Source organism: Notamacropus eugenii, chromosome 3 (genome assembly GCF_028372415.1).
Source record: "Notamacropus eugenii isolate mMacEug1 chromosome 3, mMacEug1.pri_v2, whole genome shotgun sequence".
NCBI lineage: Eukaryota > Metazoa > Chordata > Mammalia > Diprotodontia > Macropodidae > Notamacropus > Notamacropus eugenii.
In genome coordinates this window covers 198,325,642-198,348,270 of record NC_092874.1, presented here as the reverse complement: position 1 = coordinate 198,348,270, position 22,629 = coordinate 198,325,642, and the positions used below count along the sequence as shown (strand labels likewise).

The following is a 22,629-nucleotide window of genomic DNA, read 5'->3' as shown; positions in this document are numbered from 1 at the left end:
AGACTTTGGGACTTTAGCTATTAGCAGCAGTAGATAGTAGAAGTCCTCCTTGCATTTCCTTAACCAGTTATCAAGGTTAACTCTGTGTTAAAAAGATTAATAGAGTCTTTGTTCTGGCACTGATGATGACTCCTTGACAAAGTTAAAACTTGCCTTACCCTCCAACCCTTCTGGTCCATTGACACCATATTAAGAATGAAGGCTGGATTCACAGTGCCATGATCAACCTGGGCATGGTTTTGAAGGTGGAGAACAGAGATAGACAGATGAAGAAAGCTCAGAGAGACATTGAGAGAAGAGAGACTTTACTCAGGAGGCAGATTTAGGTCTCTTGAGGGAAGCTAGTGCATGTCCCCCTGTAGGGAATCTTGGGGATCAAGCTGAGAGAAGACCAAGTGACTCAGAGAAAAGCAGAGCAATGAGGAGCTTCTTGGCTAAGCCTCTTGAGATCCATTGGAGGAGACTCTATTTTGTTGGCCTGTAGGTGTGGGAGAGGACCATTTCCTTTGAACGTGGAAGACTAGATATGAGTCAATTTCTTTTATTCTCAGGGGAACAGACCCTTTCTCCCCATAAACCTGGTTCCTATAAACCCCAAAATTTTGGTTCTGGGCCACAGAAATGCATTTAACTCAATTAACCACAAAATAAGTAGCTGAATGCAACACAGAGAATAATTTCCAAGCATAACAGAATGTGCATTTATAAAACATAATATTAAAAAGTGTTCCTTGTCGTACATGATTTTATTCACCCTGGGTGGCTGCCCATTTTCCTATCCCTAGTCTTACCTCTGAATGGAAGGGTGGAGAGGAAGAGAGTAGCACAGGCACAGGTAAGAGTTCATGGTGGCATTGTACATTTGGCAAACCCAACAGAATTTTTTTTGGCTCTGGTAATATGGTGGCTTACCACAATATTTTGAGTAGTTATTTCAGGTCTTCAGAGGAAATCATTTTGGAATTTCCCTCAAAGTTGAGATATTTTATTTTTCTAGCACATTGATTCACTAATCATATCCGCAGTGAATTCTTGATACACAGAAGTTTTTTTTAAGTAGCTCTCCCTGCTCTGTTGTTGATAAATCTGGTACTTCCTGGACACCATTGATGTGCCAAAGATTATGCATAGCTGGACCATACCTACTTTCTAGGCACAGTAAAACAATTGGCAATTCTGCAGAACCAGTAGAAAAGGGCTATTTGAATTTTGATCAGTCTTCTGTGGACTGAACTAAAGTATCTAACCCCAAATACAGTTAGTTTTCTAATAAAAAAAAGAATAAATTAAGCGAGTAATCATAGTTAATAGTATTTACACAGCACTTTAAAATGTGCTAAGTGCTTTACAAATACTCTTTCATTTAATCTTTACAAACAATTGAGAGGTAGATGCTGTTATTATGCTTCTTTTATGATGAAGAAACACAGACACAGAAGGGCAAAGTGAGGCTTGCCCAGGGTCACAGAGTGGAATGATTTTTAACAGAAACCAGTAAAATAAAAAAAAAAGACATCTGTAAGGCAGAATAAGAGTAAAAGCCTCCACAGCCTAGTGTAAAGTATAGTTCTCCCTTCTGTATTATGACTTCTTCTATAGGATGACTTTCTTGGTTTTGATATATGATGGTGCAGCGTAAAAAATTACTGTAAATGGGAATTTGGGGGGAGTTTTGTGGAAGCCATAGAAAACATGCATTTAAAGGGCAGCAGATGACACAGAAAAAGTTTAGAAACTCAGAGATGCATAAAAAAATGCATAAAATACTGTACTTAACCCAAATTTTACAATAAGGTACTATAAGTAGCCATAAAAGAAAAAGAAAAACTTCAGACTTCTTCTCTGGTATGAAGCGAGGGCCAAAAACTTTTATGTGGATTTTCCAAATTGCAAGGGCGCAGCACCCTTGCATTGCAGTTGCCATGTGGAAAGGCAACTGCGCACCTAAGTTCTAGTTTCATCTTTGCCTCCAACTCATAGTATGAGCTTGGGTAAATTCCTTCATTTCTCTGAGTCTCAGTTTCCCCATATGTTAAATGAGGGAATCGATCCCTTCCAATTTGAATTATCTATGTCTCTTCTTTAGACCAAGTCAAAGTGGTGAATAATTTCTTAGTTACGTTGCTTCCTAGAGACGAGCTGAGTATTGCTAAGGTGCAGTAGGGTAGCCAGTTGAGTGATTGCATGATATATGTGGCCACAGGTTATGCCTTTGTAGAATGACCCTCATGTAGAGCTGTTCTTTCTTAGGAAGGATTTTGGGAGAGGACATCATTTTTCCCCTCCTGCCAACCTGACCAAAGCAGTGGAGACATAAGAAAACATCCACCTGTGCTGGAAGTGAGACTATTTTGAAGTCAGAAATAGCCCATCTCCCCACTGCATGATACCCGGGAAAGGGAAAAATCAAAGACCATTTCAATTGGTGTGTGACTTTCTCCTTATATGGGCGGCACAGAAAGAATAGTATGTTAGAGGGGGAATGGACTAGAAAAGAATTAGAGGGTTAGAATTTGAAATGTTGGGGTCCAAATTTTTCATTTTATACATAACTGGAAAAAGGAACAAAACCACAAATGCTATCCAAGGTAACCTGTGGGCATCTGTGTGCTGAGCAAGAATGTTATTCCTAGTTGGCTTCTTGTTGCTGTACCCCAACATAATTAATATAATTTATCCCCTTTGCAAACTCTTTATCACTCTACATAGTCAATTGAATTCAATTCAACAAACATTTATTAAATGCCTACTATGTGCATGGCACTTTGGTAGGCACTGGAGATACAAAAATAAAAATGAAACAGTTCCTGCCCACAAGGAGCTTACATTCTACTGGGGAACTCAACAAATAAACAGACAAATTTAGTGCAAGGAGAACTGAGGAGGGAGAGCTCACTAACATGGCAGGAGGGAAAGATCAGTTAAGCCTCAACACGGGAGCTCAATCTGAGCTGAGTCTTGAAGGGAGCTAGGGATTCTGTGAGGTGGAGGGGAGGAAGTAGTACATTCCAGGCATGGGGAACAAGCCTGTGCAAAGGCACGGAGGTCAGAGGTCTGGAATGTGACATGCATGAAGGGGAGTACTATGAAATTAATCTAAAAAGGGGGAATCAGACTGTGGATGACTTTAAATGACAGACATAGGAATTTCTGTCTTATCTTGGAGGCCAAAGTTATGGAAGTTCTTTAGCAAAGAATGACATGGTCAGACCTATGTCTTGAAATATCAATTTGGCAGTTGTATGGACAGTAGATTGTAAAGGGGAAAGATCAGTTCAGAAGCTATGGCAATAGTCTGTTAACGGTGATGAGGCCTTGAGTAGTGGTCTTTTTAATGGAAGGGAGGGAACAGATGTGAGAAAGGTTATGCAGATAGAGGAAAAAGATGTGGCAACTGATTAGATGTGGGGAGTTAAGGAGAAGGAGTCAGGGAAGACTCCAAGGTTGTGAACTTGTGTGACAGGAAGCATGGTAGTATCCTCTAAAGACACAGGAGAGTGGGAGGATGTTGGGTTAAGGGGGAAAAGATAGTGAGTTCTGTTTTGGACATGCTATAGTTGAGATGCTAATGGAGTGGAGATGTCTAACAGCAAGTGGGACCAGAGTTTAGGTGGGAAATTTGGGCTGGAAATACACATTTGACCTTTCTGCATACAGGAGATAATGAAAATCATGTTTGCTTAAGAAAGCTCCGGGAGATATATAAAAGAGAGAAGGACAGAGAGTAGGATATGGATGATGATCTATCCAAAGAGAATGAGGAGTAATCAGATGGGCAGAAGGAGAACCAGGAGAAGGCAGTATTTCAAAGGAAAAGAGGAATATCCTGGGCAAGTGGGGGTGGGGGTTTGATAGGTCTGCTGACAGGTCAAATAAGATGATGACTGAGAGAAGGTCATTTAATTTAGCAGAGGACACAGACTCTGAGCCTGAGATGTGGATAGGTGTGGAAATAGAAACAATAATACGGATAACTTTTTCCAGGAGTCTAAATGTGAAATGGAGGAGAAGTACAGGATGATAGCATGCATGGATGTAACAGGTCAAGTGCATGTGAGATCTTAGGAATCAGGCTACAGTTTTCTTAGCTACCTAATGAAGATGAATAAAAAACACCCACCTCCCAGCTGCTCATGTTTTCGGCTCTTGGCTGTTGCTAGGCAAGAAGGAGATTCAATGTTATTCTTTCAAGTTTTGGGAATTTGTCCAAATATTCATCCAAATGTGCTCCACAGCCTGCTTATTCAGCTTTATGACTGAGAGAGGCAATAGAGTCTGAAATAACAGACCACAGAAACCCAGAAGGGTTTGGGGAGTAAAAAAGTGAATGGGCACATAGAATGTCTTTGTCAGCTTTAGAACTTGTTAATGGAGGCGAGTGAGTGCGCTTATAAGGTCAGTTTTGCTGGGTGGCTCAGGAAACTGTGGCTTTTAAAAAGTGCCAGAAAAAATGTTGTTACCAAAGACCAAGAAGCAACTGGAATTATTTCCCTACCATAGAGCCCTGTGGTATTGGAGAGTGTGGTTTGCTGATGGGCTGTGGGTCTTATATTGTACCTATTGGCACCACACCCATTACTCAATGGAGCTCAGGTGAAAGGAGTAAACCAAGGCCACAGTCTGAAAGTGGGGATATTTGATCAACATGCAAGGATTTATTATGAGCCCTTTATTTTTTAACTGAAAACAAGTTGAGTGGATGGGGAAAGGAGAAAGATGGATTCCAGACATAGGGGCCCAAGAATACAGACCTGTAAAAGTCACAGGATAGCTTAGGTCTAAAGAATGTATAGAAATGGGACCTGAAAAGTGATGAGATGGAAATGGGCTTGGCTGGGAAGATGTTTTCTGTTCTGGGGCCATGGGGTCTTGGGAAGAAAGGTGGGTTCTTTAGTCTCATATCATTGTTGAGATGGTGAGGAGGGTTGGGGATAAGAGAAGCACACAGTCTCATTATGAACTACCAAATAAAGAAAAAAGTCATTTGCCACCCCCAGCCTTGGCATTTTCTGGGCACAGCACATGCACCTGCTAATTTGCATCAATAATATTTAAATCAGAGAAAGGAAATGAACATTCCAAATGCAACTCAGATTAGAAATAAATGGAAAGAAATTATTGATTGCTAAAGCTGTTGGGGCTTCACTAATCACCTTAAATAAGAAAGAATTAGAAAGTAAGAAGTAGATCAAGAATTTAGAGTCAAAACTGAACACTGAATAAGGGCACATGCTGTTCTCCAAAGTCATCCATGACTCCCATTGTGGATCCAAATGGGAGTGTCAGGGAGAAAGTTGGTTTCATAAGGCAAGTAAACAACATTAAGCTGGAGTTATCTCATAGAAGTCAAACCTATGAAAAGTGAAAACTGAACCATGTGATGGAAGCCCTAGAGTTGGAAAACACTTTTATAGAAAAGAAAAGTAACACTTATAAAAAGTATCTTTATGTGTACTATATGGCCTTGGCTAGATTTATGGGCTTTTTAAAAACTGTGAATGGACTGTGTCCAATACAATCTACTTCATATCCATAAAATACAGTCAACATAAATTCCAAGGTAAAGGAACTTCAAAAAGCTAGGAAGTAACTAAAATTGTTAAAAAATACTATGTGACAAATCAATGCATCAAAACAAAATAAAACACTTTCCCCTAAAATCTGTATGCAAAAAAGTAACTATCCATCCATTTCTGAAGTTTTAAAGCTTTTTAGTCTATTTGGTGCATAATAGTTATCAAAAGAATGAAGAGGAATTAGACAAAAGTATTTGGTGGATTTGAATTAATGGGCCAAGCAAGCTTTTTTCCCTTGGCTTCCCTGTCAAATGAGTCATATATTGAGTCTTTGGTTACAGTTTTGGCTGTGACAGGGATATCTGAAATGCCAACATAATTTTTTTTGGCCACCCTTGAACTGGTTGTGATAGTGTAGGCATTGCTTCGGTAGCATTTCATTGAGGACATACAAAAAGTCTCCTTCATTCCTCTCCTGAAGTTGGCATTATAAATGGAATACAAGGTGGGCTTGGAGGCTGAAGAGCTGAATGATATCCAAGTGATCACTGTGAAAACCAATGAACTTTTCCTGCAGTCTCTTTCATGGGGATGCCACAGCTGGACTACATGAAAAGGAAGCCAGGAGAGCAAAAATATTAGATTCAACATCAGGAACATTTTGATAGTTTTCACTTTTGTCCTTGGAACAATGTTCATCGTCCTCTTCACTGTCCGACTGTCAATGCCTATCCTCCAGATATATTTGATGACCTTCTGGTAGAATATGATGATGAAGAAGGATGGAATCACAAAACCCACCAGAAAGTGAATAATACTGTAGACAGTCCCATCCCAAGAATATGGGAGGAAAAAATTACAGTGATGATCCCAACTGGAGCCATAGAGAAAGAATACAGGGGACATAAAGGCTGCATTAAAGATCCAAGATGCTGCAATCATTTTCTTGGCTTTTTCCCTGGACACCTTGAAGCTCAGAGGGTAGACTATGGTATAGAACCTATCTATACAGATGGAAAGGAGCACATAGATCTGTACCCCTGGTGTAAGGTGTTGAAAGTATCTTACTAGCTTACACATGACATTACCCAGGGTCCACCTACCAGATGTAAACTGCAGTAGAACAAAAGGAGCACTGGCCACACTGATGAGGAGGTCAGCACATGCTAATGAAACCACAAAGTAGTTGGTGGTAGACTGAGTCCTTCTGCTCCTATGGATGACCAAGCAAACCAGGGCATTTCCAAAAACAGAAAACAACCACAGAATCCCAAAAATAATGCTGACTGCAGTGATCTCTCCTGGCATTGGTTCATATGCTAAGTTGGTGTCATTTCTTTCCAGTTTGTGTTCCTTGTATAATTCTGTCATATCACGACCTATCAGAGGCATAGACGTCTTAGGGTGGCTGTTGTTCTGAAGTGGCACCAGGACTGTTGGGATAACCAGAGGAAGTTTGCTGTCATCCACTGCATGACCAAGACCCATGTCCATTCTTTCTCCCTCAACTCTGTATAAGAGAAGAAAGAATTCTGTTGTTAAAATAGAGACATATGTCTTCTCTACTAATGATAGCAATCTACAGTAATAAAATAGTTCAGTTGGCTGCCATCACACTGTGAGTGAAAACACTTTATATTGGTTGGTTGCTAGGCTAACTCTGGGCTAAAAATGACAACTGTATAGGAGAAACTTCTTCCATTTGAGAGCTGACATTAAGTCTGGTCTCCAATAATCAGTGCCTTAAGAGCATTCTTAGCTGTCCTGAACACATGTTCCCTCCCATGTGCTATTGTTTGTCCTTCATCCTTGAAGAGGACTAATGACATCGTGAGGGTGATATGTTGACCAGTGACAGGGAAAAAGGTTTCTAAGAGACGCCACTAGCCCTACTCTTTAGAATTCCTTCCTATTTCCTTTGCATTGGAATTTTTAGGTGAGAGGGCTTGTAAGCAAAATATAAAAACAAAAATAAAATAAAAAAACAAAAATAAAGTGAGGGTATTTTCATGATTTGAGAAAATGCAGGAATTCTGGGCAAGTATGTGTAACATTCTTGAATGTCCTAACATGAAAGCATTGTAAAAAGAGAAAACTTGGGCAGATGGAATTATGCAAATGTCACGTTGGAAAAATGCAAGAGCAATTAGAGCACCTGGCAACCAAAAAACACGATGTCCTTAATTGTTGGAGTATTCTAGAGATGAGATGCTCACAGTCTAGCTGGTCTATTGAGTAGGTGAAAGAGAATAATAGGAAATAAAATTGGAAAGCTAGAATATAAATAAAATGTAAGCTGCTTGCTGAAGGACTAGCTTGGGTTTTTGTATCCTCCAGTGTCCATTAATGCCTTGTATATAGTAGGCCACTCAAAAAAAAATGTTTCTTGAATTGAGTTGGAGGGTAGATTGGTGTCAAATTATCTAGGGCCTTCAATGTCAGGATCAGATCTTGATACATTTTTCAGTGGACCTAAAAGTCCATTGAAGTCCATGAGTAAATGTAGACCAATACCATGCATACTGACGAATGGCATTGTTTTGAAGGAAAAAAAATAATACTATACTGTGTAAAGCATAAATTACAGTATGGTGTGTGTGTGTTTTTGTGTGTGTATTTTCTCCCAGAGACATAAGGACTGGGTCACTTATCATAAAATTCTAGAATCTAAGAGGTAAAAGGCACTGTAGAAATCATCTAGTCCAATTAATAAGTGAACAAGTCTGCTCTTGACAGTAAGCTGACAGGTAATCATTTATCCTCTACTTGAAGACCTCCGGCAACAATGAAGTGACCAAGGAAACCCATTCTACTCCTTAACATATTAAGAAGATTTTCATCAAGCCCAAATCTACCTCTCTTTTTCAATCAATTATTCCTGCTTAGCCCCAGTTCTCTGGGTTCAAGGAAAACCCCTGTGATACCTAATCCAAATGATAGCCCTTCAGATATTTAATTTCTGTTTAATATTCTTCCTCTAAATATTTTCTTCTCTAGGTTAAACATTCCTTAATTATTGATCAAACTTTCCGTGTCATCCTGAGAGGCAGCCTGGAAGATGGATAGAGTTAGACCTGGACTCAAATCTTGCCTCTATTGCTTACTAGTTATATGACCATGTGAAAGTCACTTAATGTCTCTGAACCTCAATTTCCTCATCTATAAAATGGGGATAATAAGGGACTTCCTGCCAGAATGGCTGTCTGAATAGAGGCAGACCACAAGGCTCGCACATACCTACTCTAGCAAAAACCTGAAATTTACTCTAAATAATGATCAAGAAATTCAAAGAGAAACAACAGAAAATTATTTCTTCCACCCTAGGAGCAACACAAAAACTTAGCCAGAAGCTCACAGATATTAGGAAAGGTGATTATCAGTAAAGCCAGTACTCATAAAGGCAAAGAAGTGTACAGCTTCCCAACATGGCTAGAGACTGGCCAAAATAACATGTAGCTTGCAGACCTCTTGACCTGCAGGCAGCAAGATAAGGGAACTCCCCCCACCCACCAAAGTCCCATGGTCACTGTAAACCCATAGGGGGGGCCCTTTGAAGCTCTGGGGAGAAGCATAAACCTAGAAAGATATGTTTATATGGGCAATTGGATGGGACTGGATCAGGAGTGGGGAACCTGTGGCCTTGAGGCCACATGTGGTCTTCTAGGTCCTTGGGTACAGCCTTTTGACTGAATCCAAGTTTTACAGAACAAATCTTTTTAAGAAGGGAATTTGTTCTATGAAGTTTGGATTCTTCAGTGGGACATACTTGAGGACCTAGAGGGTCACATGCGGCCTGGAGGCTGCAGGTTCCCCATTCTTGAGTTGGACGATGATGTAAGACTAAAAGGGGAGAAGAAACAAGTGTCTCTTCAGAGTCTAATGAATTCAAAAATAATTAAGGGAATCAAAAAGGAAAAACAGAGGACCAGGGGATGAGTTTTAAAAGGGAAAAGAGACAAGAGATGAAAAGGAATATGCATTTTGCAACTGTCAAATGGTCAAGGGGTATGAACAGTTTTCAAGCTATTAACAGCTATGTGAAAAAAATACTCTAAAATGCAAATTAAAACAACTCTGAGGTTATCATCTTATACCATCAGATTAGAGAAGTTGGCAAAAAAAGGAAAATGATAAATATTAAAGGGAATGTAGGAAAATAGATTTATTAATGCACTATTGGTAGAACTGTAAACTAGTCCAACCATTCTGAAAGCAGTTTGGAACTATATCCCCAAAGTTATTAATTAGCTATTAACTAAGCCCAAAGGCCTACAAAACTATGCATATTATTTGACCCAGCATGTCACTATCTCAAAGTGCTCAAAGAAAGAAGTAATGGACCTATATGTAAAAAAATATTATAACAGCTCTTTTTGTAGTGACAAAGAAATGGAAACTAAGAGGATGTCCTTCAGTTGGGGAATGACTGAATAAGTTATGGTATATGAAAGGTGATGGAATATTACTGTGCTATAAGAAATGATGGAGGGGATGGTTTTAAAATAACACAGAAAGACTTGTATGAACTGATTCAAAGTGAAGTGAGCAGAACCAGGAGAAAAATTTATATAATAACAACGATATTGTGAAGACAACTGTGAAAGACGTAGAACGCTGATAAACACAATAACCAACCACAATTCCAGAGGACTCAAGATGAAATATGTTACCCAACTCCAGACAGAGAAGTGATAGCTTTGGAGTGTAGATTGAAGTTCATGGTTTTGGGGGGTTTTTTGGATATGGTCTATGCAAGAATTAGTTTTGTTTCACTATACATGTTTTTTCTTATTTTCTCAGTGGAGGAGGAGCAGAGGAAAAAAGAGGGAGAGAATTAGAGCCTGAATATAAAATAAAATTGAATTAAAAAATTAAAACCTTATTGATCTGGAAAAAACTAAAAAGAAAAATTTTTAAAGAATTTACAATTGTGGAAAGCAAGGAGCTGGAACTTGTTATTTCTCATAATTGTTCATGAGGAGAAGACTATACAAATATAGGAAGAGTAGGGTCAGGGGAGAGGCCCTTTGATAAACCTCACTTTTATCTGAAATAGGCAAAGGAGGCCTGAACAGAATACAATATAATGAACATACAAATAATTTAGTGTAGCAATATAAGAAACTCAATAGGGAAACAAAACAGGAAGAAGAGGTGGTATTGGTCATTACGAGAAGATAATACAGGGTAGAGAAGGGTCAAAAGCAAATACTTCCTGATCTTGAAGAGGGGATTAAAAAGAAAAATGAAAAGAAAAGAAGTACAATTATAGGGGATGCCAAGCAATTGGGGGATAGCTGAATAAATGGTGGTATGGGAATGTAATGGAATATTATTGCACCATGAATAATGCTGAGATGATTTCAGAATGAACAGAACCAGGAAAACCATTTATACAAAGGCAATAAGACTGTAAGAAAAAAAATCTTTGCAAGACTTATGAATTTTACTTAATGATCAATTGTTTCTCCAGAAGACCTATGATAATATCTTACTCACTTCTTGGGTGATATGTGTTGGATTCAAGGTTCAGAAGGAAATATATATTTTTGGACATGGCCACTGTGTGGATACACGGGAGTTTGCCTCTACTTGTTACATAGGGTTTTTTTCCTTTTCTAAGGCTTCTTAATTGGGAATAGTGATTGGGGAAGGGGGTTGTTGGTAATAAAGATGCCAAAAAAGACCACTGAAGAATTTTTAAAAAATCACAGATAAGAAAAGAAGCCTGGCACTTAAAAAAAAGCAAGTGGTATGAAATACTGATTCACAGTTTCACATGCCTTTTTGTATGTGTGTGTGATCTGCTGTGTATTGGAAATGTTCTATTGAATGGAAAAGGACCAATTACAGGGTTCTAGGGAATTCCACTAGAGTCCTTTAAAGAGGCTGATATGAATCCTTTAGTTACCATTCTTTGAGTCCAGTCACTGAAGCAGTTCCAAATCCACCAGACTATACGATAATGTAGCCCACACCTTTCCATCCTATCCGCAAAGATATCATGAAAGACTTCATCAAATACCATGTTGAAATCCAGGTATACTATGCCTATGGAATTTTCCTGATCTTCCCATATAGTAATCCTGTTTAGAAAGAAAGAAATGAAATTAGTCTGACATGACTTACTGTTTTTTTTCTTTAACACATCCCTTTCTATATGTTTGCAATCTGTCCCTATAAAATACATTTTGGAATTTTGTAAGGAATCAAGGTTAAGCTTGCTGGCTTATAGAATGTTGGGCCTAGAGTCAGGAAGACCCAGACTGAAATCTGATCTCAGATACTTACTTACTAGTTGTGTGATCCTGGGCAACTCACTTTAATTCTGTCTCAATTTATTTAATAGCAAAATGGGGACAATGAGAGGATCAAATGAGATAATATTTGTAAAAACACAACACAGTGCCTGGCACACAATAGAAATTTAATATTAATGCTTGTTCCCTTCTCCTTCCCCTTATACTTTGAAAAATCCACTATCTTTCTTCTTTTGAAAACCCAGTAACAATTTCCCATCTTTAGTCCCAAAACACCTCTTTTATTCTCTAGAAATTTTCCTATTCCCAAGTCTCCTTCATGTCCTGTATTGTAGTTCATCTGGGTCTCATGACATGTTCTTATAGAATTGTGGCATCTCAGAGTTAGAACGTACCTCAGAGATCATCCAATCTCACACCTACCTGAGGGAACCTCTACATAACATAAACTGGTCCTCCAACTTGAAAGCTTCCAGTTAGGGGGAATCTACTGTCACCTAAGTCAGCCCACTGCACTTCTGGATAGTGCTAACATTAGGTCCTCTGCTTTATGTAGCACCTGAGGACACTCCCTTAACTCCAAATGGGGCCCCCAGACTAGACTACCCTCAGTTTCACATTCTCTTTGGGTCCAAACTCATTAAAAATCATCAATTTGTACACCTTTACGAGTCAGCAAAGGCAGTTAGGTGACTCAGTAGAGTGCCTGACTTGGAGTTAGGAAGAGTCATATTCCTGAGTTTAAATTCAGCCTCCAAAACTTATTAGCTGTGGGACCCTGGGCCACTTACTTAACCCTATTTGCCTTAGTTTCCTCATCTGTCAGATGACCTGGAGAAGGAATTGGTAAACCACTCCATTGTCTTTGCCAAGTAAACCCCAAAATGGGGTCATGAAGAGTCAGACATGACTGAAAAAATGACTGAATGGCAAAAAACAAAAATCAGAATATACAACTGAAAGCAAAATAATGGTAAGAAAAGTATTAATATATCATTTTCCTCATAAACTTAGGGAATTCTCTCTCCCTCTCCCACTAATATGTTTTACTATTAATGAGAAGAGTAAATGTGCACAGGGAAAACATGTGGCCAGACCCTTCATATGGATAATTAATCTATGCCTCTGACCCTGCACGGTCCTCAGTATCTTTTAGTGACTTCATCAAAGTGGTTCCCAAGAAGAGGCTTGTTCCCTCTGTTCCTTTACCTTTCCATTCAACAAGCCAGGAGCAGTTAGGATTATTTCTTTACATACATATATTTATATTTATTTATTTATTTTACAATTCTTAGCGTTCACTTCCACAAGAATTTGAATTCGAAATCTTCTCCCCATCTCTCCCCACCCCCCACCCCAGGACAGCATGAACCCCATCCACCCCTTCCTCCAGTCTGTCCTCCCTACTATTACCCCTTCTTCTTCCATCCCCCTTCCCCTCTATTTTCCTGTAGGGCAAAATAGATTTCTATACTCCATTGCCTGTATAGGTTAATTTCTAGCTGCATGCTAAAACAATTTTTAACATTCATTCTTGAAACTTTGAATTCCATATTCTCTCCCTCCCTCTCCACCCACCCTCATTGAGAAAACAAGCAATTCAATATAGGTCATACATGTGTAACAATGCAAAGCACTTCCATAACATTTATGTTGTAAAAGACTAACCACATTTCCCTTTGTCCTATCCAGTCCTTCATTTATTTCATTCTCTCCCTTGACCTGTCCTCCCACAATAGTGTTTGCTTCTGATTATCCCTTTTTCCAATTTGCTGTCCCTTCTATTATCTTCCCTCTCCTATCCCCTTCCCCCTTGCCTTCCTGCAGGGTAAAATAGATTTTCATATCGAATTGAGTGTGTTATTTCCACCTTAGGCCAAATCCCATGAGTAAGGCTCAATTTCCTTTCACCTCCTCCCTCTTCCCCTCCATTGTAGAAGCTCTTTCTTCCCTCTTGTGAGATGGTTTGCTACATTCTACCTCTCCCTTTCTCTTACGCCTAGTGCATTCCATTCAACAGTAAATTTTGGTTTTTTAGGTATTCTCCTTTCATATTCAGCTCACCCTGTGCCCTCTGTCTATGTATGTATACATATATACATATATGTATGTATGTACATACATACCCATACACACATACACCCATGTATATATACATACCTACACATATACAATATGCACATACATACATACCCATATACACCTACATATATATATTCCCTTTAACTACCATAATACTGAGAAAGGTCTCTTGAGCTACAAATAACATCTTTCCATGTAGGAATGTAAACAGTTCAGCTGTAATGAGTTCCTTAAGGTCTTCTCTTTCCTGTTTACCTTTTCATGTTTCTCTTGATTCTTGTATTTGAAAGTCAGATTTTCAATTCAGCTCTGGTCTTTTCAACAAGAATGCTTGGAAGTTCTCAATTTCATTGAAATTCCATTTTATTCCCCTAAAATATTATACTCAGCTTTGCTGGGTGAGTGATTCTTGGTTTTAATCCTATCTCATTTGACCTCTGGAATATCATATTCCAAGCCCTTTGATCCCTTAGCATAGAAGCTGCTAAATCCTGTGTTATCCTGAGTATATTTCCACAATACTTGAATTGTTTCTTTCTGGTTGCTTGAAATATTTTCTCCTTGACCTGATAACTCTGGAATTTGACTACAATATTCCTAGGAGTTTTTCTTTTCAGATCTCTTCAGGAGGTGATCAGTTGATTCTTTCAATATTATTTTACCCTCTGGTTCTAGAATATCAGAGCAGTTTTCCTTAATAATTTCTTGGAAGATGATGTCTAGGCTCTTTTTTTGATCACATTCTTCAGGTAGACCAATAATTTTTAAATTATCTCTCCTGGATCTATCTTCCAGGTTGGTTGTTTGTCCAATGAGATATTTCACATTTTCTTCTATTTTTTCATTCTTTTGGTTCTGTTTTATAATTTCTTGGTTTCTTATAAAGTCATTAGCTTCCATCTGCTCCATTTTAATTTTTAAAGAACCATTTTTTTCAGTGAGCTTTTGCACCTCCTTTTCCATTTGGCTAATTCTGTTTTTTAAAGCATTCTTTTCATCATTGGCTTTTTGGACCTCTTTTGCCATTTGGGTTAGGTTATTTTTCAAGGTGTTATTTTCTTTAGCATTTTTTTGGGTCTCTTTTAGTAAACTGTTGACTTGCTATTCATGCTTTTCTTGCATCTCTCTCATTTCTCTTCCCAATTTTTCCTCCACCTGTCTTATTTGATTTTCAAAATCCTTTTTGAGCTCTTCCATGGCCTGAGACCATGGCATATTTTTTTTGGAGGTTTCAGATGTAAAAGCTTTGACTTTGATGTCTTCTGATGATGATATGCTTTGTTCTTCCTCATTTGAAAGGATGGAAGAAAATACCTGTTCACCAAGAAAGCAAACGTCTATAGTCTGATTTTCCCCCTTTTTTGGGCATTTCCCCAGTCAGCTACTTGACTTTTGAGTCCTTGTCAAATGAAGGGTATACTCTGGGGACCTGTAAGTTCTCAGTTTCTCCAAGGTGGTACAGTCAAGGGAGAGGAATTTACTCCTCTCCTGGCCTGCACTCTGTCTTGGGAGCAACCACAAGCACTCTTCTGCCCAGGATCTGCAAGCAGGATTCCTTCTCCAGAACCTCCGCTAGCTCCACCAGGCCAGTGCTCCTCCTTACTCCAGGACTGGAACTCAGAACTGAGACCCAGATCAGCTTCTTGATGCCCCCACCGTCTTTGGGCTGAAGGCTCCAAAAATGGACTCTGCTGCTGCATTGACTGCTGCTGCCCTGAGGCTGAGGGTGGGACCAGACCTCGCTCCCCTGTCACCCAGGTGAAAGAGCTTTCTCACTGACCTTTGAAGCTGTCTTTGGCATTTGTGGGTTGAGAAATCTGGGAACCACAGCTGCTACCTGTGATTCCATGCCATGAAGCCTGCTCCAGTCCTGTCCCTACCACGCCATGCGACCAAGGTTGAGCTGCACTCTACTCTGAGTCCGGTGTGATAGACCTTTCCTGTTGGCCTTCCAGGCTGTCTTGGGCTGGAAATATCTGTCACTCTATCGTTTTATGCTCTAGAACTTGTTTAGAGTCATTTTTTACAGGTATTTATGGGTTATGGGGGCAGAGCTAGAGCAGGTCCATCTTTCTACTCTGCCATCTTGGCTCCACCCCCAGTTAGAATTAGTTCTTTAACTAGTTGGCATTGGTATTAAGAAACATTTGTACATAAAGTATAAACAAAACCTTAAAGAATAGAAAAGCTCTGTAACAGGAATTCACTCTCTTTGGGAGAGAAAGCAAGAAGATGAGGGGGAGAGGAGAAAGCATCATTATCACCTCTCAGTAGGACTAAGCATTACACTGCTGTAATCACTATGAATATTCTTTTTCTGTTTACTTCATTTTGTATCAGTTCATATAAGCTATCACATGCTTTTCTGTGTCATATTCATTATTTCTTATAAAATCATAATATATTATATTCATATTATATAACCATTCTCCAAAGGTTATCTACTTTGTTTCTAATTTTTTGCTACTATAAAAAGTGTTATAAATCATTTGTTGCATATGAGACCTTTCCTTTTATTATTGATCTCTCTAGGATATGTGCCTACCAGTGTAAATCTCTGGATCAAAAGGTAATGACACTAATAGTCACTTTTAAAATTTAATTCCAAATCACTTTCCAGAGTGGTTGCTTTAATTCACAGCCCCACCAACAGCATATTAGGGGGCCATTTCCCCTATAATCCCTATAACATTGACATTCTCATTTTTTGTCACCTTTGCCAATTTGCTGGATATAAGATAAAACCTAGGAATTGTTTTAATTTGTATTTTTCTTTTTTAAAATTAAATTTTACTTGTATCTTTTTCTAGCCAAATTTTCCCCTGTCTTTCTCGCCTTCCCAGAGAGCCATCTGTCCTGTATAACAAAGGATTTTTTTAAATGAGAAGAGGGTAAATAGAGTGCCAACCCTGGAATTAGGAGGATCTGGTCTCAGACACCTGACACTTATTGTGTGACCCAGAGCAAATCACTTAACCCCAAAATGCAAAGAAAAAAGCCCACAAAATTGATCATCAAATCTTACAATATATGTAATGTTCTACACCTGTGCATTATTACTTTCTCCCACAACTGTGAAAGACTTTGGGGGGAGGTGACTTCTCATATCTCTTTTTTTTCAGCCAAACTTGTTCTTTGTTATTTACTATATTGTTGTTCATTTTCTTAACTTTTATACAGTTAAACAGTCATTGCAACATTTGTTATTTATTATATTGTTGTTCATTTTCTTAACTTTTACACAGTTAAACAGTCATTGTGTATATTATTTTCTTGGTTCTACTTTACTTTGAATCAGTTCATATAAGTTTTTCCATGATTCCTTGTATTCACCATATTTGATGTTTTCAATAGCACAGTAGTATTTCATTGTATTCATGTACCATAATTTGTTTATCCATTCTTCAATTGATGGGTATATATTTTGTTTCTAATTCTTTATTACCATAAAGAGTAGTGCTACAAATATTTTGATGCGTATGGGAACTTACTTTTTATTAAATTTTTTATGCTCCTTGAAGGCTTGTAGTGGAACTTTTGGGTCAAATGGTATGAATATTTTAATCACTTTATTTATCTACTTTCAAATTGCTTTCCCAAATTATCACATTAATTCATAGCTCCATTAACAATACTTTAATGTGTCTATCTTTTCACAACTCCTCTCACGGTTACCTTTTTTGTCATCTTTGTCAATTTTCCAGTTGTAGGGTAAAAAAACTTCAGGGGGGGCGGAGCCAAGATGGCGGAGTAGAAAGACGCAAATACACATAGCTCCGAACCCACAATCCATACAACATCTGTATAAAGTAACTCACGGCGAATTCTGGAGCAGTGAGGCCACAGAACAGTGGAGCGAAGGAGATTTCTGTTCCAGAGGGACCTGCAAACCTCTCGCAAAAGGTCCGTTGCACTGCAGATGCGGAGCCCAGCCCAGACCTGCCGTGGCCGCGGCACCGAGAGGAACAGATCCAAGCATGCTTCACGGACGGGATCTCCAGTGGCCGCACAAGTCCCTCCACCCACAGGTGACAGGGGTCGGTGAGAGAGTCTCTTTGGCGGGTTGAGAGGGGAGTGGGGTGCCCCCATAACTCAGGCCCCCTCGGGAGGCAGAAGCTGAGAGGCAGCGGCAGACCAGGGCTCCCCAAGCAGGCAGGAGCCTGGATCCATTGTTGAAGGTCTGTGCATAAATCCCCCAAGGGAACTGAGCCTGAGAGGTGGCCCTGCCCCAACCTGAGCACCTAAACTTAATCTCACACTGAATAGCAGCCCTGCCCCCGCCAAAAGCCCTGAGGCTGGAAGCAGCATTTGAATCTCAGACCCCAAACACTGGCTGGGAGGATCAGGAGGCGAGGTGGGTGTGAGGAGAATATTCAGAGGTCAAGTCACTGGCTGGGAAAATGCCCAGAAAAGGGAAAAGAAATAAGACTACAGAAGGTTACTTTCTTGGTGAACAGGCATTTCCTCCTGCCTTTCTGATGAGGAAGAACAATGCTTACCATCAGGCAAAGACACAGAAGGCAAGGCTTCTGTGTCCCAGCCCACCCAATGGGCTCAGGCCATGGAAGAGCTCAAAAAGAATTTTGAAAATCAAGTTAGAGAGGTGGAGGAAAAGCTGGGAAGAGAAATGAGAGACATGAAGTCAAAGCATGAACAGCAGGTCAGCACCCTGCTAAAGGAGACCCAAAAAAATGTTGAAGAAAATAACACCTTGAAAAATAGGCTAACTCAATTGGCAAAAGAGGTTCAAGAAGCCAATGAGGAGAAGAATGCTTTCAAAAGCAGAATTAGCCGGATGGAAAAGGAGATTCAAAAGCTCACTGAAGAAAATAGTTCTTTCAAAATTAGAATGGCACAGATGGAGGCTAATGACTTTATGAGAAAGCAAGAAATCACAAAACAAAACCAAAAGAATGGAAAAATGGAAGATAATGTGAAATATCTCATTGGAAAAACAACTGACCTGGAAAATAGATCCAGGAGAGACAATTTAAAAATTATGGGACTACCTGAAAGCCATGATCAAAAAAAAGAGCCTAGACATCATCTTTCATGAAATTATCAAGGAAAACTGCCCTGAGATTCTAGAACCAGAGGGCAAAATAAATATTCAAGGAATCCACAGAACACCGCCTGAAAGAGATCCAAAAAGAGAAACTCCTAGGAACATTGTGGCCAAATTCCAGAGTTCCCAGGTCAAGGAGAAAATATTGCAAGCAGCTAGAAAGAAACAATTCAAGTATTGTGGAAATACAATCAGGAAAACACAAGATCTAGCAGCCTCTACATTAAGGGATCGAAGGGCATGGAATAGGATATTCCAGAAGTCAAAGGAACTAGGACTAAAACCAAGAATCACCTACCCAGCAAAACTGAGTGTAATACTTCAGGGGAAAAATTGGTCTTTCAATGAAATAGAGGATTTTCAAGCATTCTTGATGAAAAGACCAGAGCTGAAAAGAAAATTTGACTTTCAAACACAAGAATGAAGAAAACCAGGAAAAGGTGAACAGCAAAGAGAAGTCATAAGGGACTTACTAAAGTTGAACTGTTTACATTCCTACATGGAAAGACAATATTTGTAACTCTTGAAACTTTTCAGTATCTGGGTACTGGGTGGGATTACACACACACACATGCACACACGCACACATACATAGAGACAGAGTGCACAGAGTGAATTGAAGAGGATGGGATCATATCTTAAAAAAATGAAATTAAGGGGTGAGAGAGAAATATATTGGGAGGAGAAAGGAAGAAATGGAATGGGGCAAATTATCTCTCATAAAAGAGGCAAGTAAAAGACTTTTCAGTGGAGGGAAAAAGAGGGGAGGTGAGACAAAAAACATGAAGCTTACTCTCATCATATTCGACTAAAGGAAGGAATAAAATACACACTTATATTGGTATGAAAACCCATCTCACAATACAGGAAAGTGGGGGAGAAGGGGATAAACAGGGTGGGGGGGATGATGGAAGGGAGGGCAATGGGAGGAGGGGCCAATTAGAGGTCAACACTTTTGGGGAGGGACACAGTCAAAAGAGAGAATAGAAGAAATGGGAGGCAGGATAGGATGGAGGGAAATATAGTCAGTCTCGCATAACACAACTATTATGGAAGTCATTTGCAAAACTACACAGATATGGCCTATATTGAACTGCTTGCCTTCCCAAAGGGGATGGGTGGGGAGCGAGGGAGGAAGAAAAGTTGGAACTCAAAGTTTTAGGAACAACTATTGAGTATCGTTCTTGCATGCAACTAGGAAATAAGAAATGCAGGTAATGGGGTATAGAAATTTATCTTGCCCTACAGGACAAAAGAGAAGATGGGGATAAGGGAGGGAAGGGATGATAGAAGAGAGAGCAGATTGGTGATAGGGGCAATTAGAATGCTGGGTGTTTTGGTGTGGGAGAGGGGAGAAATGGGGAGAAAATTTGGAACTCAAAATTTTGTGGAAATGAATGTTGAAAACTTAAATAAATAAAATTTTTAAAAAAAGAATACTGTAGAAGCAAAGAAACCCTACAGAACTGGAAATTTTGCCAAGAGCAATCTCTGGCTAAATCTTGTTACTCTCTGAGGTTCTCATCATTAACTTTCTCTTCCTAAAACTGAAAAAGCTTTATTCACACATATTCTTATACTCTAGAAGATTCTAATATATAAAGATTCTTTATAGCTTTATGATCTATTGGCAGCTAGGTGGAACAGTGGATAGAATACTGGATCTGAAGTCAGAACGACCTGAGTTCAAATCCAGTCTCAGACACTTATAAGCTGTATGATGCTGGGCAAGTCATTTTACCTTAATCTGCCTCAGTTTCTTCAGCTGTAAAATGGGGCTAATAATACCACCTATTGTGGTGAGCATGAAATGAGATAGTATTTATAAAGCACTTTGCAACCCTTAAAGCGTTATGTTAAAATTAGCTATTGTTGTTCAAGTATTTAATTTCTTAAACTTGATTAGTCACAGTGTTGACTTTCAAATAGCTCAAATAAGCAGTTAAAATAGAGTTTTCTTTACGATGGAAAATACATTCCATATTCTGCTCATCTTAAAAAGTACCTAGTTAAAGTCCATTTATGAATAAAGGCGCACATGTTGATCATTTTACAGTTCATGCAAGGTCACTAAAGGCTGGGTTGTATTCAGAGGAGAGAAAAGGCATATTGTTAGGTTTTCACTGACTCCTCAATTCAGGAATCTTAGGGACATCTGTTATTCCACCCTAACCTCCTATGTAATGATCATTTATCTCTCACTCACCCACAGATACATCTGTTTTGGCATGCTAGCAGAGGTATGTGTGACATATTGAAGGTCTGGAAAAAACATGATCACACCCGCCCACCATGTACCACCATGTACCTTCACATGTTGATCTACAGATGCAACATAGGAGTAAGGAATAAAGGCTGATTGGAGTATCTAGGTAGAAATAAGGTATAATGGAATGAGTACCGCTCTGGAATCAGAGGACTTGTCTTGGACAAGTCACAAACTCTTCCAACCCAACTTTCCTCATCTTTAAAATGAGGGAGTGTAACTAGATGGCATCTGAGGTTCAGCTGTAAACCCATGATCCTAGAAAAGGTAATTGTCAGCCTTTTAAACCAAAAAGGGAAGGACTCTACAGTTTGGATCTGAGGGAAGAATTCATCAAAAGATTCGTATGGAATAGGAAAATTCCACATTATTCTTTAAAATTTGCATTAAAGGAGCAAAACGGCATGGAGCAGTAGAATGAGCATTAGATTGAGAGGATCTGGGTTTGAATTCCAGTTTGATTACTCTTTTCCTTTTTAATTTTTGTTTTAAAAATATATGTATATATAATCAATTCAATATGCATGGCTTCCCTCCCCTAAAAGTCATCCTGCTTTACTGTTTTTCTCTAAATCTCCTGTTCACTTATGTATATTTTAAAATGCTTCATTGATGTTCTCTTATTCCTCTATCCCTTCTTTCTTTCCCTTTCATCTCTCCCTCCTTCCCTTCATCCTTCCTTCATTCCTTCCATGCCCCCCTCTTTCCTTCTCTCCCTCCCTTTTTCCTTCCCTCTCTCCCTCCTCTCTCCTTCCTTCCATCCCTCCTTCAGTCTCTCCCTCCTTCCTTTCTTTGTATGTTTGCCCTTGCTATACCTTTGAAGTAAATATTCCTTTGTAAAAGCTAATCTGACTGTTAGTGGTTAAATGGAACTGGAGAGCAGAGGAACCCTATATAGAAAGTGGGGAGGGCTGGAGCCAGTGTGAGAGAGACTAAACCAGGGGTGGGGAACCTGCAGCCTCAAGGTTACATGTGGCCCTCTAGGTCCTCAAGTGCAGCCCTTTGATTGAAAACCTTTGTATTCTTGAAGACGTAGAGGGCCACATGTGGTCTCAAGACTGCAGATTTCCCACCCCTGCACTAGACATTCCTCAAACCCCTTAAGAATACTGAAGAACTGTAGGGGAGTGGTGAAATGGACTTCTCTGGACTTCAGCTAGTGGGAGCCAAAGTAGTCACTTTTATATATATATATATATATACCACCTAATAAATATAATATAAAAATATATATATACACCACCTAAGCATATAGCCCACTTATTTATTGAATGCATGCTACCTGTCCATCACTACTATGCTAGGTACCATGAAAGTTTTAAAATGGATATGACACTTACTCTTTGTCTTCAGGGAATTTATAACCTAGTTGGGGAGAGAAGACTACCACAGAGAATAATACAAGACAAATAGAGCAAGAGTGCTGAATTTTGTGTGGTA

General features: G+C 39.2%; 1 protein-coding gene across 13 annotated transcripts in view; it reads right to left on the bottom strand.

Moving 5' to 3' along the window:
• Positions 1–2,718: 2,718 nt before the first annotated feature.
• GPR19 (G protein-coupled receptor 19) overlaps positions 2,719–22,629 on the bottom strand; it is a 65,674-nt gene continuing 45,763 nt past the window's right edge. For 11 of the 13 annotated variants that reach the window (XM_072653901.1, XM_072653900.1, XM_072653899.1 and 8 more), the window contains 2 exons: positions 11,428–11,602; positions 2,719–7,026 (listed from right to left, as the gene is read on the bottom strand). In XM_072653901.1, the coding sequence (XP_072510002.1) occupies positions 5,757–7,010 (1,254 nt within the window). In that variant the 5' untranslated portion in view covers positions 7,011–7,026; positions 11,428–11,602 and the 3' untranslated portion in view covers positions 2,719–5,756. The remainder of the gene's footprint in view (positions 7,027–11,427; positions 11,603–22,629) is intronic. The other 2 variants (XM_072653909.1, XM_072653911.1) reach the window with 1 other exon arrangement.